This window comes from Oryx dammah, unplaced genomic scaffold (assembly GCF_014754425.2).
Source record: "Oryx dammah isolate SB20612 unplaced genomic scaffold, SCBI_Odam_1.1 HiC_scaffold_25, whole genome shotgun sequence".
NCBI lineage: Eukaryota > Metazoa > Chordata > Mammalia > Artiodactyla > Bovidae > Oryx > Oryx dammah.
The window spans coordinates 20,764,470-20,781,702 of NW_024070209.1; the positions used below are offsets into that span (position 1 = coordinate 20,764,470).

The following is a 17,233-nucleotide window of genomic DNA, read 5'->3' on the forward strand; positions in this document are numbered from 1 at the left end:
GTGACCAGTAGTAGGATAGGCAGAAAATACTCACTAGGCTATATAGATCAGAGATTCTTAACCAGGCATGTATCACTAGAGTATCACTGGACTATCACTGTACTTTGAAGGTTCTAAGAACATTGTGTGTGTGTGTGTGTGTGCATTTTCTTGCAGAGAGAGCCCGTAACTTTTAGAATATTCTCAAAGGAGCCCATGATTCAGAAACACTTTAAAAAACCATTGTTTTAGATTAAAAAATCACTAAGAGAGAAAGTTTCAAAAAAGAGAAATCTTTTTAAATGAAAATGTCAGTGCTCTCTGGAGGAAGTAGTGTACTTTCCTTTAGTATTAATAACTTAAAGATCATAATGAATAATTGTTCTGTTCTCTGAGTTTCTGGAGTGTGTGTGTGACAGAGAGAGCACTAACTATATGTCAGGTACTAGCCAAGAGATACAACCCCCTTCATAACATTCTCTCACTTAAACATCACAGTGCCTGGGGACTTCCCTGCCAGTCCAGTATAGGTCTCTGTGCGCTCATTGCCGAGGCCATGGGTCTGATCCCTGATTGGGGAACTAAGATCCTGCAATCTGCATGGTTCAGACAAAAACAAACAAACAAAAAAAGAACAAAAAAATCATAGTATCTGTATTTGGTAGATAACACTATTAGCTCCATTTTATAAGTGGGAAAATTGAATTTTACAGAGGCAAAGAAATTTATGAAGGTCAGTTGGTAAGTCTGTCTAAATCCTAAGATATCTTACATAGATTCATAAGTCAATGTATAGGACAAATCATAGAAAATAATTTTTGAATAGCATACTTAATTATTTTTTACTATTTATTTTTCAAAGGAAAAAAAATTATTAGAGAAAATTTCTTCCCACCTACCCTCCCCCACAAAATTTTTCTAGAATGTCTATGTCAGATTTTCTTTTCTTTTCTGTTTTCTCAAAGTGGTTTTTAATTGTTATCATAAACAGGAGTTACTTGTGCTGAGGACTGTCTGGAGGGATTCTGGTTTTCTTTCTGCACTTATGTTACTGGGTTGTGTGAGATAAGCTAGAAGGGGGCCCTGCCAAAACGGAGAGGGCTAAAAAATGAATAAACATGAAGAGCCAGTGACTCCTGCAGTGACCATCTGCTTACCTTCTCAGAGTCAGGCACTAAGGCCACCAGGTAGTAAAAAGAGTTATTTCAGATGATGGGAAATTAAAAGCATTGAATTAAAATTCACCCCAGGTGAATTTTCTCAGTCAGTTACTGAGAACAGTGTTCATGTCCAGATGTTAACACAGGACATCATTTCAGTAGTCAGTGTTTCGTCAGGAGTTCATAAGGACTAATTTACCTTCTGCTCTCTTTCTTAAGTCTTTTGCCCCCAAAATTGTCAGAGCTAGGAGCCCATAGGATATGTGTAACCTAACTGTCTTGCCTTCACCCCAAATATGGACAACAAGAGTCCATTCCTGTGACAGATTTAATGCCTTGTGACAGAGATCTGCAATGTTAGAGCATCTCGTTTTCAGCAATCAGATATACCTCATCTTCTTGCAAGAATGAGGAGCTGTAGTTGCCAGAGTGACGCTCACGTGGCCACTCTTGTCATTCACAGGTGACGGTAGTCCCGCGCCTCTGGCAGGTTAGCCAGTTCTGACTTGCCTTTCAAGATTAGCCTTGTGACACACCTTTGGAAAACCTTTCCCGACCTCGCTGGCTGCACTAGGGTGCTGCCGCTCCCTGCTCCATCAGGGTCCTCTGAACACCATGCTCACTGCCTCTGTCAGACTCTCCTGTAAGTTTTCATTTCTTTGTCTGTCTCTTTCATCAGAGTCTAAGTCCCATGAGGTCAGTTGTGGTTTTGTTTTAGTTTAATTAACTCATTAATTTGGCTGCCTTGGGTCTTAGTTGAAGCACTCGAGATCTTCAGTGGGTCATGCGAGATCTTCTCTTGTGGTTCTCAGACTCTCTAGCTGTGGCACGTGGGCTCAGTGGTTTCAGCGTCCAGGCTTAGTTGCTCCGCAGCATCTGGGATCTTAGCTCCCTGACCAGGGATCAGACCCACACATTACGAGGTAGATTCTTAACTACTGGACCACCAGGGAAGACCCCCTGAGGTCAGATTAATGCCTGGTACCTAAAAGATACTCAGAAAAGAGTGAGCTAACAAATTTATATTTGTTTCTTCCCTATCCAAAAGTAATTGCAAGGGTTAGTGTTCTTAAGGCAGAATTATCTAAAGGGACTTCTGACTATGTAAAAATAGCAGGGAGGGATAAATTCACCTCCTGTCAGGACTTGTCAAGTGCCAAGAGGTGAAAACATCCCGAGGCAGTATACTAGTTATCTATTGCTATATAACACTTTATTATCTCTACTGTGGTCAGGAATTTAGACAGGGCATATCTTGTCTCTGCATATTGATGTCTAGGACCTCTGTTGGAAAATGAGAGCCAGGATGGGGATCATCAGAAAGCTCGTTCACTGGCCTGTCTGGCAGTTGATGCTGACTGTTGGTTGGAGGCTGTCAGCCAAAATACCCCTTTTGACATGGCTTTTTGATGCAACTTGAGTTTCCTTAAAACTTGGCAGCCAGGCTCAAGAGCAGATGTTATGAGGCAGAGAGGACCAAGCCAAAGCCACTCTGTATTTATAACCTGGCCTCAGAAATCACACAGTATCACTTGTGCCATGTTCTGTTGGTTAAGGCAGTTACAAAGGTCCATCCAGGTTTAAGGGAGGAAATAAGACTCCATGTCTCGGTGAAGGAGTGTCAGCATCACATTGTAAGTAGAGTCTGTGGGATGGATCTATCCTGGAGTGGCCATCTTTGAAAAATGCAGTATGCCACAAGCAATCATGGGGAAAAGGCCAAGTTCCTATAAGAATCCCTCATTTGAGAGAAGAGGTATGAATCAAGACAGATGAGTTTCATAAGGGTGACTTTTTCCTTTACTTCCAGAGAGCAGGCAATTATAACTCTATCAGGAATGCTGATAGAGGAAGATTTCAGGCCTTGTGACAGAGATCTGGAATGTTAGAGAGTCCTGTTTCCACTGCTCAGGTCCACATTATCTTCTTGCAAGAATGAGGCAGCTGTAGCTGCTACAGTGACACCCCCATGAGCTCTCTTTGTTGAGCTACTCTATAGACTTGACCTTATTCCTGGCTCACTGTCACTCCAACAACACTCTTGTCATAATTCTTAATTATTTTATTATCCGTATTGATGATACCATGACCTTTCAGCTTCTTGACCTCCTCTTGCAATGATCTTGTCCTCCAAGCTTTGCAGCTGCTCACTCCTATGGTCTGTGGGTCATACCCCCAACTTTGTCACTACCTCTTATCGCTGCCTTCTGTTATCATAATGTAAGATGTCTGTTTCAGCTTCAATAATTCTTCAGTGCTACAAGAGCCTGTAGTCACTTGATCCTACCACCCTTTCACTGTTCCTCACCTCCTTCCCTACTGAGATCAAAAGTCCATTATTAGGATCACCCCTTTTCCTATGCTCTCAATGCCCGTCCCCTCTCTTTGTGTTTCTCCTAACAAAGCCCAGCCCTGACTAGTCCTACCCCTCCATAATCTCTGTAGTTGCCACCATAAAGTTATTGTCTCACTCAGAATTCATGACAGCAACCTCAAGTGGGTCCTTAATTGGGCTTGCCATCAGACTTTCCCTGAAATGGGGAAACAGAAGTACTGCCTCAGGTCATTCCCCTGTCCCAGAGCTATAATGCCATATCTTTGGGTCAGGGCCCAGCAGCTGCCAGGCATTGCTGCTCAGACCTTAGCACACATCCAACCTTATTCAGGATAGTAAGAAATCCTCATCAGAAAACAGCTTCTTGGGGACTTTCCTGGTGGTCCAGTGGTTAAGATTTCATGCTTCAAATGCAGGGGATGCAGGTTCAATCCCTGGTTGGGGGACTACGATCCCACATGCCTTTGGAGTGTGGCCCAAAGAAAAAAGAAAACAGCTTTTCTCTGCTGACACCATTGCTTTCTGGTGGCTTCAAAACCGAAGTCTGGTGATGTGACATCCTCTCTGAAGGCACCCTTTTCATTTCCGCTTCATTTTCTGTACACTCAGCATTGCTGAGAGAGCTATTTTGACATCTCCTTCTACTCTTAGCACCAGAGCAGGAACTCACATATGCGGATAAACACAAATTAAAAGAACTGCACATTCATTTTCCAAATTCTTAGAAAAAGCGAGAGTATTTAGGGGTTAAGGGTGGGAGGGGCTGCAGCCAAGTCCATCCAAGGGGAGGTGAAAAGTGCCTGAGTAGGGGGCCTGCAGACTGACACGATGGAGACGTGTCACCTTGGGCAAGTCCCTTTAGCTGTCTGGGTCCCAACCTCATCTGCAAAGTGAGGGGACTAGATGAGGTAATTCCTAAGGTTCTTTCTAAATCTTTCATTCTGGCTTTGTCACAGGATGCTACAACATTCACAGTTGCCCCTGTTTTTTTGTCTGTTTACTTGATCCATTCATCAGGTTTTCAATCAAGTAAAGGCTCTGCTTAATGCTCAGAAGACACAAAAATCAGTAGGACACATACAGTCCCTGCTCTTTAGGGGCTCACATTCCCTATAGATATATAGCTTGATATAATCCTAGAGTTATGCCTTAATGTGATGAATGTTTGGGGGAAAGTATATCCAAAGTAGGATGAACAAAGTAAAAAAGCGGGTTAGTTCTAGCTGTGGATGATATACTCCCTCACAGAGGAAACAGCATTGGAGAATAAGCATTCTTAAATACGCTAGTGGACTTTGCCAGAATGGTGTGGGGGGCCAGAAAGCTCATTCCAGTTATAAGAAAGAGTCCAAAGCCATAGTGAATCTGGGGGACAAATACTAAAGTTTTCATATGCCTTACCACTAGGCACATGAGGGAGTGTGTCAGGGCAGAAGGCTGGAAAAGGTTCTATCGGAACCTTCTCTTTTCCTTCTCACTTAGCAAAAATCTCATTTTAGGATTATCCCCATTGTCTAATTTTTGAGTCAGGACTTCTCTGCTGTTCTTGAATTCTTACCCTCTCTATGCTCTGCTTGTGTTTTATATATATATATATATATATATATATATATCCTGAAATTTGGCCCATTTATTTATGCCATCCTCCTGAAAATGTTCAGGGATATCATTTATCAAATATTTCCATGTAATGTGGAGGGCAACAAATAATAGCAGCTTTGTTTTACAGAGAGAAAAGCTAAAGTAAACACTGATTTGTAGATTGCACAATATCAGGTTAATAGACATGAAAGATGACCTGGGGTGCTTCCTTCATGAAAATTCCATGACTTTCTTTTTTCTTTAAACTCAAGAAAAGTAAATAATCTTGACTGACCCAGGCAATCACATTAGGACTATCTTAAAAGGGTTAGATTTTGAGTCAAATATGGCTTTAAGAAAGCACTAAATATTGTGAGCACCATTTAAAGTTAGGAAAGAAAGCAAAACATAAATGATCACTTGGAATATGTGTTGGTAAGACTGAAATCTTGTTGAACCCATGAAAACAGCTGCTTTTTCCCAGTCTAACTGTTGTCTTTTTTAAAATTGGTACAGGAGGTGGTTGGTCACCCAGACTTCAGAGGACAGTAGTTACACCCTGTTGGGGTCACTACCACCCAGGATTTGACATTAGAGATCCGATAAGTTCAGCCCTTAGAACTGCTCAGGGTTTAGAGGACATGACTGAACTCAGTGTGGATGTTTGTAAAGTAAGCTCTTCATATTGTATCTCTAGCACCATCTACTGGGAAAAGAAGAGTTATTAGATTTACATTAGAAAGTGTCAGAAACCCAACTCGGAAAGCAGAGAAAAGGGGAGGAAGGAGTTCAGAAGATTCTAAGAAACAGAGAATTGAGTATATTATATTGAAGTTTCTTGTATATAGATGTAACCACTAAAACAAAAATACAAAGTTTCTAAATTATTCAGTTCAGTTCAGTTCAGTCGCTCAGTCCTGTCCTACTCTTTGCGACCCCATGAATCGCAGCACGCCAGGCCTCCCTGTCCATCACCAACTCCCAGAGTTCACTCAGATTTGTGTCCATCGAGTCAGTGATGCCATCCAGCCATCTCATCCTCTGTCGTCCCCTTCTCCTCCTGCCCCCAAGCCCTCCCAGCATCAGAGTCTTTTCCAGTGAGTCAACTCTTCGCATGAGGTGGCCAAAGTACTGGAGTTTCATCATTAGCATCATTCCTTCCAAAGAAATCCCAGGGCTGATCTCCTTCAGAATGGACTGGTTGGATCTCCTTGCAGTCCAAGGGACTCTCAAGAGTCTTCTCCAACACCACAGTTCAAAAGCATCAATTCTTCGGCGCTCAGCCTTCTTCACAGTCCAACTCTCACATCCATACATGACCACTGGAAAAACCATAGCTTTGACTAGATGGACCTTAGTCATCAAAGTAATGTCTCTGCTTTTGAATATGCTATCTAGGTTGCTCATAACTTTTCTTCCAAGGAGTAAGCGTCTTTTAATCTCACAAACACAGACCATATTGTAAAAGGTTTTTTTTTTAAAAAAACAACTAGAATTCATAAACACAGTGACAAACAAAGAACACTTAGAATATACATATGTCTTCTTAATGCATGCGTGCTAAGTTGCTTCAGTCGCGTCCACCTCTTTGTGACCCTATGGACTGTAGCCCTACCAGGCTCCCCAGTCCACAGAATTCTCCAGGCAAGAATATTGGAGTGAGTTGTCATGCCCTCCTCCAGGGGATCTTATGTCCAATCCAAGTCGCTTATGTCTCTTATGTCTCCTGCATTGTCAGACAGGTTCTCTACCACCAGTGCCATCCGGGAAGTCCATGTCATCTTAATAGCCCCTATTAAACAGTCTCACACAAAAAAACCCAAAAGAATGCCATGTACAAACCAAGTGATTAACTTAGTTTGAAAGGTTCAAAATATGAGCACTCGAAAGCAAACCAAGCAAGTGAAAGCCCAAGGAGCAGAGGGTCTCAATCTGAATATCAGAAAAGACTTATTTCAGGACAGAAAGCATTCGATTACACAAAGGAAGACACTTGGAAATGATAAAGGGTGCAGTTCACAATGAAAGTTCACCCCAAAATGTCTGTATCTAAGACCATGAAGAAAACCTCTAGCACTTTCACAAAATACAATGCAGCCAATATTGATTAGAAATGTTTTAACTCTTAATAATTCTTGGATCAAAAGAGAAGTCAAGGGACTTCACTGGTGGCCCAGTGGTTAAGACTTCACACTTCCAGTTCAAGAGCTGCAGGTTAGATCCCTGGCTAGGTAACTAAGATCCCACATGCTGAGTGGTATGGCCAAAAAACAAAAGGAAGTTAAAAAAAAAACTTTTTTTAAAGGAAACCAAACCCCAGAATTAGGGATATCAGAAAAATAATTATGTATAATGGAAATGTATATATAATATATAGGACTATATAGTAAATAAATAGTATAATAGTATAATTATCTGTAATGAAACTGCCTACATGTGCTATAATTAAATACTCAGAAAATTTTAGCACTACTTATATGTTAATTAAAACTTGTGAAATTAAATGAATTAGGCATCTAATACAAGATATCTGGAAAAGAATTAAAAAATAAATCCAAGAGAACAAAAGAAAAATTAACAAAAATAAGAGAAATTATAATTTTGAAAAGAATCAGAAAAGGTAGTGCATAAATAAATCCAAGAGCCACTTCACTGAGGGGGAAAATAACCCAATAAAATAAATATAACAGTAGATAACCTATTCAGTCCACAGAATTAGATATGAGCAGAGGCAAATAACCACAGACAGATGGAACTGAAAGGATCATAAATTATTTCTTTCCTCAACTCTCTGCAAATAAACATGAGAGTAATATAGATGAAATGGATAATTTTCTAGGAAAATACATAAATTTGCAATTGTGAGCCCCAAAAGAAATTTTAAATAGATTATCAGAGGAAAATGGAGAAAAATACGAGTGCAGTGGAGTTGTCCAACGAAATATGGGCATACATTTAGCAACAACCTCCGAGATAAATTGAGTGAAAAGATCAAGGTGGAAACAGGCTGTGTTTTGTAGATAGCACCTAGATGCTTGGGTATTCTCGTAGCATCTCTGGAAGGTGCATGAGAAACAAGTGGCAGTGATTGCTTCTGTTGAAAGAAGCTGGGTCTGTGGGGAACGGAAAAGAGAGAACTTCTTTACACTACAGAGCATTACTTTGTACCTTTTACATTTGTCATCTTTTAAACTGATTACATGTGTAAATATTACCTACTCAAGAATTTTTTTAGGAAAAGTAGAGCAAAGACAAAGGAAATAAATGCTTTTAAAGGATGTTTTCAAGAACACTACTTAACTTTTCCTAAAGCTGACTCTGGTAAGAGAAAGATTCTCTTGGTTGAATATGGACACGAGACTCTGGAATGGTCTTGGCCAGGCCTCCCTGTCTCTCTCAGGTGCTTTGGACTCCAGGCCCAAGACCCCATTCCTCATACATCAGGAAGAATACATTTCTGAGCAGAAGCTCTGAGTTAAAAAAAGAATACCCTCTTTTCACCCAAAGGCAGGACATCCCTGTTACATAGTATTTAGGAACTCACAGAAGCAGAACCAAATGCTTTAAATGGCTAAAAGTCAGTTCTCTTTTTACCTATTTAATTTTTTTTAATGGTAAGATACAAGTTCCTAATTTTTCTTAGCCTCTAAGATTCTAGCTCCACTGTTTCTCAAAAAACAGATGAAACCAAGTTCCTAAAACATCTCCATCTGACCACATGAAAGGAAAAATGACTCACATCCTGAAAGAATATGTTAAAGATCTAATGTCTATACTTGCCTCTAAAATATAAAGTTCTGGGACAATACAAAACTTTTAAAAGGACTAAACTGTGTCATGTGTAAGGCTCTATCCCTTTCCTCTTTCCCTCTCAAGATTGGCCAGATTGGTTGGCCTGCTGCAGAGGAACCTAGGATTCCTTGTATTTGGGGAAAGAGCCTAGGACCAGGGGCTTCTCACTGCTGAGTCATACTTCTAGGGTAAGATGGCAAAGACCTCTGCTATTATCTGTTCCTGGGGTTTTCTAGCTGAGCTGCTCAGAGCCTGTACTGGCTTCACTCTAGCTTATATATATTTGTATTTGTAAATTTTTATTTACATATTTTTGGTTGTGCCGGGTCTTCGTTGCTGCACACAGGCTTTCTCTAGTTGTGGCCCTGCGTTGGCAGGTGGATTCTTAACCTGGACCACCAGGGAAGTCCCTATATATATATGTGTATTTTATGTTGTGTACAGTTGACCTTTGAACAATGCAGAGGGTAGGGGCACTAACCCTCCATGCAGTTGAAAATCCACCTATAACTTGACAGTTGACCTTCCAAATCCAAGTATTTGACCAGTCAAGGACAGTGTGGTACTGTAATATTATTGAAAAAAATCCACACATAAGTGGACCACACATTTCAAACCCATGTTTTTCAAGGGTCAACCATATATGTATATTTGTTTTATGTATGTGTGTGTTTACTGAGCTCCCCTCTGAATATTAATAATAAATTCTGCAGGAATGGGGTAGGGTTTGAAAGTCAGTGATTTAGTCCAATTTATTCATTGCACTGATGAAAAACCCTAGGCTCAGAGAAGTGATTTCATCTAATTTAGCTTAACCTCTTTCCTTATCTGAGGCAGGTTCTACCCTACTACTATTATTATTACTACTACTGCCTTTGTTGCTATTACTGATATGATAAACACACACAAATCACCTTGTACTTAAGCCATTTTTTTCCATATCAGTTATTCTTCAAACTTCTTCACCCATTCAGCCTACTATGACCTCACCTCAAGTCTCAGCTCAACTGCTAAACTTTTACCCATGAAATCTCCCCAGTCTGCCACATCTAAGCCACCCCATTCACACTGCCTGTCTTCCTTCCTATAGCTGTGCCTCTGCTGGAGCACTCTACGCACTATGGTTATGAATTGCTTATATGTCCATTTCCTCCTTAAGGCTGCAAGCAGCTTAAAAAGATATGTTCCATGTCTCATCTATGTGGCATCTCTGCCCATCAGAGTGCCTGGCATACAGTAGGTGTTGAATAAGTGTTGATCAATCAAAAGAGTGACTGAGTGAATGGCACCTAGTCCATTGCTTTGGCTTTTACACATTCCAGGAACATGCCTATGGGAGGAAGCTTCCCCCACATTCCTTGAGCTTTCTTAATGGAGCTAAATTCAAAATATTTGTGTACCTTGTTTGATGGCTCGGCCTAACATCTAAAGAACAGACCTGAAGGTTGGGAAAAGAATGAAAGGTAATAAAGCAAAATGGCACAATATTCAGAAGAATGTAAAATCCATGTTACAGTCTTTTGGCAAACCCTGTCTAGAGGATTGTCTATTGAGAAATTCACTCTTTCCCTTGTATCTCTAGAAAATTCACTCACAAGATAATTCTGATTTCTCTTTTCTACCCTTGAAGGCCAGACTTCTCCTTAGTGGTTTTAGTAGAGCAGAAGATGCGGTAAACTATTTTCACATATTTTATCACTCTAAAATGCCACTGATTGTAAATTTCACCATTATTTTACATGATTGTTGTTATTTAGTTCCTCAGTTGTGTCCAACTCTTTTGCAACCCCATGGACTGTAGCCAGGCTCCCCTGTTCACAGGATTTCCCAGACAAGAATACTGGAGTGGGTTGCTGTTTCTGTCTCCAGGGGATCTTCCTGCTCCAGGGATCGAACCCAAGTCTCCTGCATTTTGGGTGGATTCTTTACTGCTGAACGTCTGGGGAAGCCCCTATTTTACATACCATGAAATAAACAAACAAAATCTCTGCCAGTTAAAACATGATATGATATGATTTCAGAGATTTTAAATTATGAAAGTATCTTATAATAAATTGATGAAATGTGTATATTAACATCACAGGTTTTTTTTTTGGACAATATCAAAAGTTTTGTCGGTCTTAGTCTCATCTGTTACATGAGAGGTTTGGAAACAACGAGCTCTGAAAACCCTTCTGGTCCCAACATCCTTGAGTTCTATGATGCCATGAAGGGATGTTCTTGACTGGGCATCATTTGTTGTGTAATAACCACCAAGATGGGGCTTCCATCCAGATTCCTTCTGTACTTTTCTCTTTAAAGGTTGAAGGTCTTCACACTGCAGTGTCCTCCCCAGGACTGGTCCCTCCCACCCACATCATCGTAAAGAGGCTTCAGAATGTCTCACCTTGATAAGAACAAATGTACCTATTAGAGGTTGAAGAATCTGGCTTACACATTGGAAGGGAGCAGTGCTTGCCAACTATGAACACCTTCAAGAATCACTCGTAGAGACACAAAGCTTTGACTCTAAAACTGGCTAATAGTGGAGTGACCATGCATCCTGGTTTACCCCAGACTGTCCTGGTTAACTCATTTGTCCCAGTGTTGTTATTAACAGTCCCCCCTACAGTTCAAGTATAAAGACCACTCAGGGAAGTGACTGAGGAAGAGTGGTTACCAGTGTCACTTTGGCTAATAATGGCACCGAATGGTTTGAAAATCACTAATCTCAGGGCCACTGTTAGCATCTAGTTAGCCAGTACCAGGTCCTGATGCTTGGATATGAGCCCTGGGGTATCTCAGAATTAAAGCAAGAAATGTCAACAAGGTAACTGACTCAACAGTTAGGACAACCCTTACCCACCTTATCCTTTAATGAAAATCAAGTGCTTCCTTGATTTTTGTACTTTTTTCCCACACTTGAATGATTCTGAACTTTATCATCTTGCTGTCAGTAACACCTTACAATTAAGGAAATCTAATAATTTATTCTCCTTAAGATTTGACTCCCACCTCCTTTACAAATTGAAATTAAGGCTGGGAGGGTAGAACCAGTAGGGTCTTTAGGGTATAAAGATTTTATTCAGGCATTTATCACTCTTTTTTTCTGCTTCTTCGCACCAGGAGAAATTGCTTCAGTGCAAGGAACGGCATTTGACCTGAGGAAGCCAGTGGAGCTTGGAAAACACCTGCAGCAGTTCCATGTGAATGGCTTTGACCACAATTTCTGTCTGAAGGGATCTAAAGAAAAGTGTTTCTGTGCACGGTAGGTACTTTTCATTTGCTGTCTTTGTTGGGAAGAGATCCCATCTCCTATTCGAGGAGCTTTTCCTCTGGCCCTGTTAATGCCAGCTACTATGCTGCAGGGGACTGTCTCCCACAACTCAAGCGTCTTTTCAAAGCTCCTGTTCCACGGGTGACTTCATCCCCGCCCCCCATCTGCCTTTATCCCTGCCTGGTATTCTGTCTCTTTGTCTCCTCTCTCCCGATCTCTGCCCCATCTCTCAGGCCTTTTTTTCTTCCACTAGAAGTGCCAGTTCCTCCTGACTAAAGTCACCTCTGCTTTCCTTGAACTTCCAGAGTCCTTCGTCCTTTCTTGACTCATGATGTATGCTCTGCTTCTTTGCAGGGAAAGCTGGAGGTTACGTTTCCCCTATAGAGCTCCCCACCTCCAGCCTGTCTGATAAGCATCTGTGTCCACACTCTCCTTCTCACTAAAGTCCGAGTACTTCACATCATCTCATCTTTGTGAATCCCTCCCTCTACCTTGACACCTAACACCATGCTTGGCACTAGCACATAATCAATACATGTTTGTAGAATGGATGGACCTTAAATAAAGCAGAGAAAATGACTGAAGCTCTAATAGAAACAGAAAGAACTTCAGAAGCCTTCTCTCCCTCACAGCCCCAGCACCAACCCCAGTCGTGTTCCTCTAGCTCCTGCCCACTCTCCTCTGTGCCTCCTATTCACATCCCTCTCCAGATGACCTCCATCTGAGGAGACCTCTTGCCTCTCCTGCCTTCTCTGGCTGTTCAATCTCTGGCCTTTCTCTTTCTAAACATCTTTCCCTGAACCTCACTGTGGGATGTTTTACCTTGATAAGGCTGTGAGAGACCTAGCCTTATGTATATCCCTTTGACCCCAAATATAAGACCAAGTGGGTACTCTCTCCTCTGTAGAGGCTTTTCTTTTTTTAGAAAAAGGGAACAGTCTAGCAGCCTATTCTGGGGGGATAGCTGACTATGGAGCCCCCTGCCTGCTCTAGCCGCAGAGTGGCAGGTAGTTTAACTTAGAAAAGCATTGCTTCTCTTTCAAACGACATAATTGGTGGTCTTAAAGTCAGACCAAGCAGAGAGCTCCAACTCCTTATGAGAAATTATTCCAGTCTCCCCCCAGAGCCCTAAAACTGCCTCTGTCCAACCTGGCTCCCCTGACACACACAAACGTTATCTGATTAGGGTGAGTCGCTTTTGCCTTCCCCAGAGAAGCCAAGCTCAGAGTGGGAAGGTGCTACTGCAAATCCTCAAAACCCCCTACTTAAAAAAAAAAAAGCAAACCACCTACTTACACCTCCCCGGAGAGGCTGCGAGAATCTCCTACCATGCTCTTCTCATCTTTGTCTCTTCCATATCCTGTCTGGCTGCGTGGCTGGGTCTGACGCCTATCTCAAAGCTGCTTCCCAGCTTTTCCCTGTCTGCTTTTTCACCCTGGACCTACGTATATGTGGTCTGGCTTTATCTCTAGGGTCCATCATGCTGGAAGTGGGCGGGTACTGGAAGTGTACACCACCCAACCTGGGGTCCAGTTTTACACGGGCAACTTCCTGGATGGCACACTGAAGGGCAAGAGTGGAGCAGTCTACCCCAAGCACTCCGGATTCTGCCTTGAGACTCAGAGCTGGCCTGATGCAGTCAATCAGGTAAGTCCACAAGCCAGCTTGTTAGAGTGGTGGTATGTCCAAGGTCATACCAGATGACGGAGATCACAACACTCAAGTCAGATCTGTATGATTCAAAAGTCTATGTGTGTTCTCTTCTCCAAGTCAAGATAAACATAGGAAATTCTTAGCCATGTTACTAACATGGCATTCACATATTAAAGAAAAAAACTTTATTTTGTACCTTCAAAGCCTTTACTCAGTTTAACCTTTCTCCTTATGAATATTTACTTATTTTATACAACCACACTGTTAAGATGGTCCTCCAAATCTTTTCATCCTTTCGCTTCCTCCTTTCTTTTCAAGCTATTGCCTGGAGTAATGCTCCTCAAAGTTCAAGCCCATAATAAGACACCTGCAGCCTGCACCAGAATGTAAATCAACCCCTCTTCTTTCATTAAGAAAGTCTTGCTGTGACAAAGTGTGTTTAGTGATGTGGTTGATTTTCATCCTGGTTCAAGTTTATCTCATTGCAAACCAATAATAAATAGTTCTTACCCTGGCAACTGGTTCACATTAGAACTGGTCTAGAGACCAGTCCAGAAGCCATCCTGAATGGTTAAGGGTGCAACCTGGGTTGGCAAGGTGTAACCTGTATTGTTTTCCTCTTCACAGCCCCACTTTCCTCCTGTGTTGTTGAAGCCTGGTGAGGAGTATGACCATACCACTTGGTTCAAGTTTTCTGTGGCTTAAGGAAATGTAAAGATATGTCCTGCTCCAAGGCCAGGCTGGGAGCCCCTTTAGCAGCCTGACTCTCCTATGAAGAGATGAGTTGAAGATTTAGAGGCTTTCAAAAGTGATCCTGTGATTTAAAATCATACAAATGGTAGCAGTCAGGGTAGTCAGGTCTGAATATTGATTTCCTTCCCCAAGACTGGCTCCAGGCCAGGTCTAATGACCAGCTCTCCTCTCTGTGAAGTGAAGGGGACCCAACCACCAATTCACCTATCATTCAGCCTTGATCCTAGCCCAGAAGTGGCACCTGGGCTCCATGCATTGGCTCCATCTGTCCATTCTGCCTCTTTCTTTTCTACTTTCCACCCTTTCTTTCTTTGATCCTACCCAATCCTTTTTTTCCCCCTCCTTCTCTAGCTCACATCACCTTACCCTATTCATCCTATGGTGTTTTCAGGTCACTTAGCTCATTCAGCCTGCTGGCAGAGGGACCCTGTCTACCTCAATAAGGCAACAGATGATGGAGACGAGAGTCAGCTGAGGCTTAGAGGGGATAAATGACTCACCTAAAGACACTGAACTAGGAAAAATTTTAACCAAGACTCTAAGTCGGGTTATTTGCATGAAAAATGTGCAAATTCAAGTCCCCTTCTTTGCCTCCACTCCAGTCTTCAGGAGCATCCCTAGCATCAACTGATGGGCACAGACGAGTCTAATCCTGTTAGCCAGGCTTTCTTCCGAAATTCACTTTTATAAAAAGAAGCGTGAGTCTGTTTGAGCTTTATAGATGATGTGATTTAAGATGCAAGATCAAAATGTCCAGAAAGAATCTGTAAATTTGATTCTCTGCCTTCACAGTTAACTGAGAAGGCCAGTTCAGCCAAGGCATAGGAAAGAAGTCACTGGAGACAGGAGCTGTGTTAGTGTGAGGAGAGGGCCTTAGCTGACAGGACTACAAATTGCACTGGAGAGCACATGTTGTGTTATATAGATCAGCCTGGGCTTCCCACCTTTCCTAATTGAATCATCAGTGATGGGTTTGGGTTGGTGGCTTTTAAAGAAATGTATCTTATACTATTATACGCTAATAATCAGTTTAAATAAAATCAAAATCTGCACCTTCAAAAAGCTCCCAGTTTCTTCATTCTGTCAGGCGTGAACCTTTGGGAAATGGATCAAATATAAGCTGTGTGTTCTGGATTCTACTATGCTCTCCAGTCCCAGTCCTAGCTGGGAATACTATCTAACTAGCAGCCTGTGGAGCTTCCTATACACTTCCCTTTCTCTTTGTTGTTGTTCAGTTGCTAAGCCGAGTTTGACTCTCTGGGCCCATGGACTGTAGCACACCAGGCTACAGTATCCTCTGTAAGAGTACAGTATCCTCCACCATCTCCTGGAGTTTGCTCAAATTCATGTCCATTGAGTCGGTGATGCTATCTAATCATCTCATCCTCTGCCACCCCTTGAAGATACTGTTTATTTTTTAATTCACTTTGACATGGATTTTCTAAGCACTTAACCGTGCTCTCCAGGGTCTTTTAAGCAGTTCAAGAGGTGATGTCCAAGATGTAGTATGTTCCTTAGGAACATCACAAATCTCTTTGGGGAAAACAAGACTAACAGGAACAACTAGATGATGTCAGATTGCACCATGACAGAGCTGGGAGCCCTGACCAGACTTGGCTCCTGGCTTTTACTACATGCGCAAAGTTCACTTGGCCTGTTTTCTTACCTCTGAGGCAAAGGGAATAGACTGTAATTATGTGGAGGATGAGTATAAGTCTGCAGGGAGAAACTAAAGCTGGCCAACAGTACAACTAATGTGGTGAAAACCAACCCTGGTATTATTTGGTACGGAAAACACCATATATTATAGAATTATTAAAGACTTGTTGAAAATGAAAATATCTACTCAAATGCAACCCCCACCAAGAGTAAGTCTCCAGGTCCCCAGAAGTCCATGCCTTCTTTAACATACATCCCCCACCACGACCAAACTAGTGCTGTATTATTCTGAGTTCTGGTCTTTCACAGGTGAGCATATTGTTGACTTCAGTTCAATGATCTATGGATTCCTTTGTTTCAAATTCATGACACAAGTTCTTATCGCTGACTGAGATTTTCATTTTTCCAGTTCCCACCCATTTTGCCTAACAAGGTAAGATTTAACATTAAATAATTTGCACGATCATTGCTATAAAGTCTAAGATGCATGCTATGGACGTTGAACTGTTGTGACTGTTAGGTGACCAATGACAAGTTCAATCTCTGAAGACTAAAGGAAACTAGCTAGCATCAATGAATAAATGGATCATTTGCAAAAAGTAGAACATGAAAAACTACCAGCAGAAAACAGAAAGCACAGCATATACCCTGCTCCCTAGCCAGTCCCATCACCAGTTATAACCGATAGCTGTTTAAAACGAAACAGTGGAATCAGAAGTTTGTAATGGGCTTTTTTTTGTTGTTTATTTGGCTGCTCCAGGGCTTAGTTGCATGCAGCATGTGGGATCTTTGATCTTTGTTGTGGCATGTGAACTCCTAGTTGTGGCATGTGGGATCTAGTTCCCTGGGCTATTTGGAGAGTTTAGACAGGATTGCAATCCTTATTTTTATCTTCTCGTTTTTAAGTTCCAGCTTCTCGAATTCAATTACTAAAATCATAATGAATGTCTCAGATGATCTGGGTAGCACTGCCAGCTGTGGCTAAGTGAGGTCAGCAAACTCTCTCCTCAAAAAAGCAACTATAATGTAGAAAAAAACTGAGACAAAACAGGTTTGTCACTCTGG

The 17,233-nt window shown here is 41.7% G+C and overlaps 1 protein-coding gene across 1 annotated transcript in view; it reads left to right on the forward strand.

Annotated features, from left to right (window-relative positions):
- The window catches only part of GALM (galactose mutarotase), a 53,980-nt gene extending 38,401 nt beyond the window's left edge, over positions 1–15,579 (forward strand). Inside the window, exons 5-7 of the mRNA XM_040224664.1 lie at positions 11,953–12,094; positions 13,576–13,750; positions 14,384–15,579. Of these exons, the coding sequence (XP_040080598.1) occupies positions 11,953–12,094; positions 13,576–13,750; positions 14,384–14,461 (395 nt within the window). The 3' untranslated portion in view covers positions 14,462–15,579. The remainder of the gene's footprint in view (positions 1–11,952; positions 12,095–13,575; positions 13,751–14,383) is intronic.
- Positions 15,580–17,233: the final 1,654 nt, after the last annotated feature.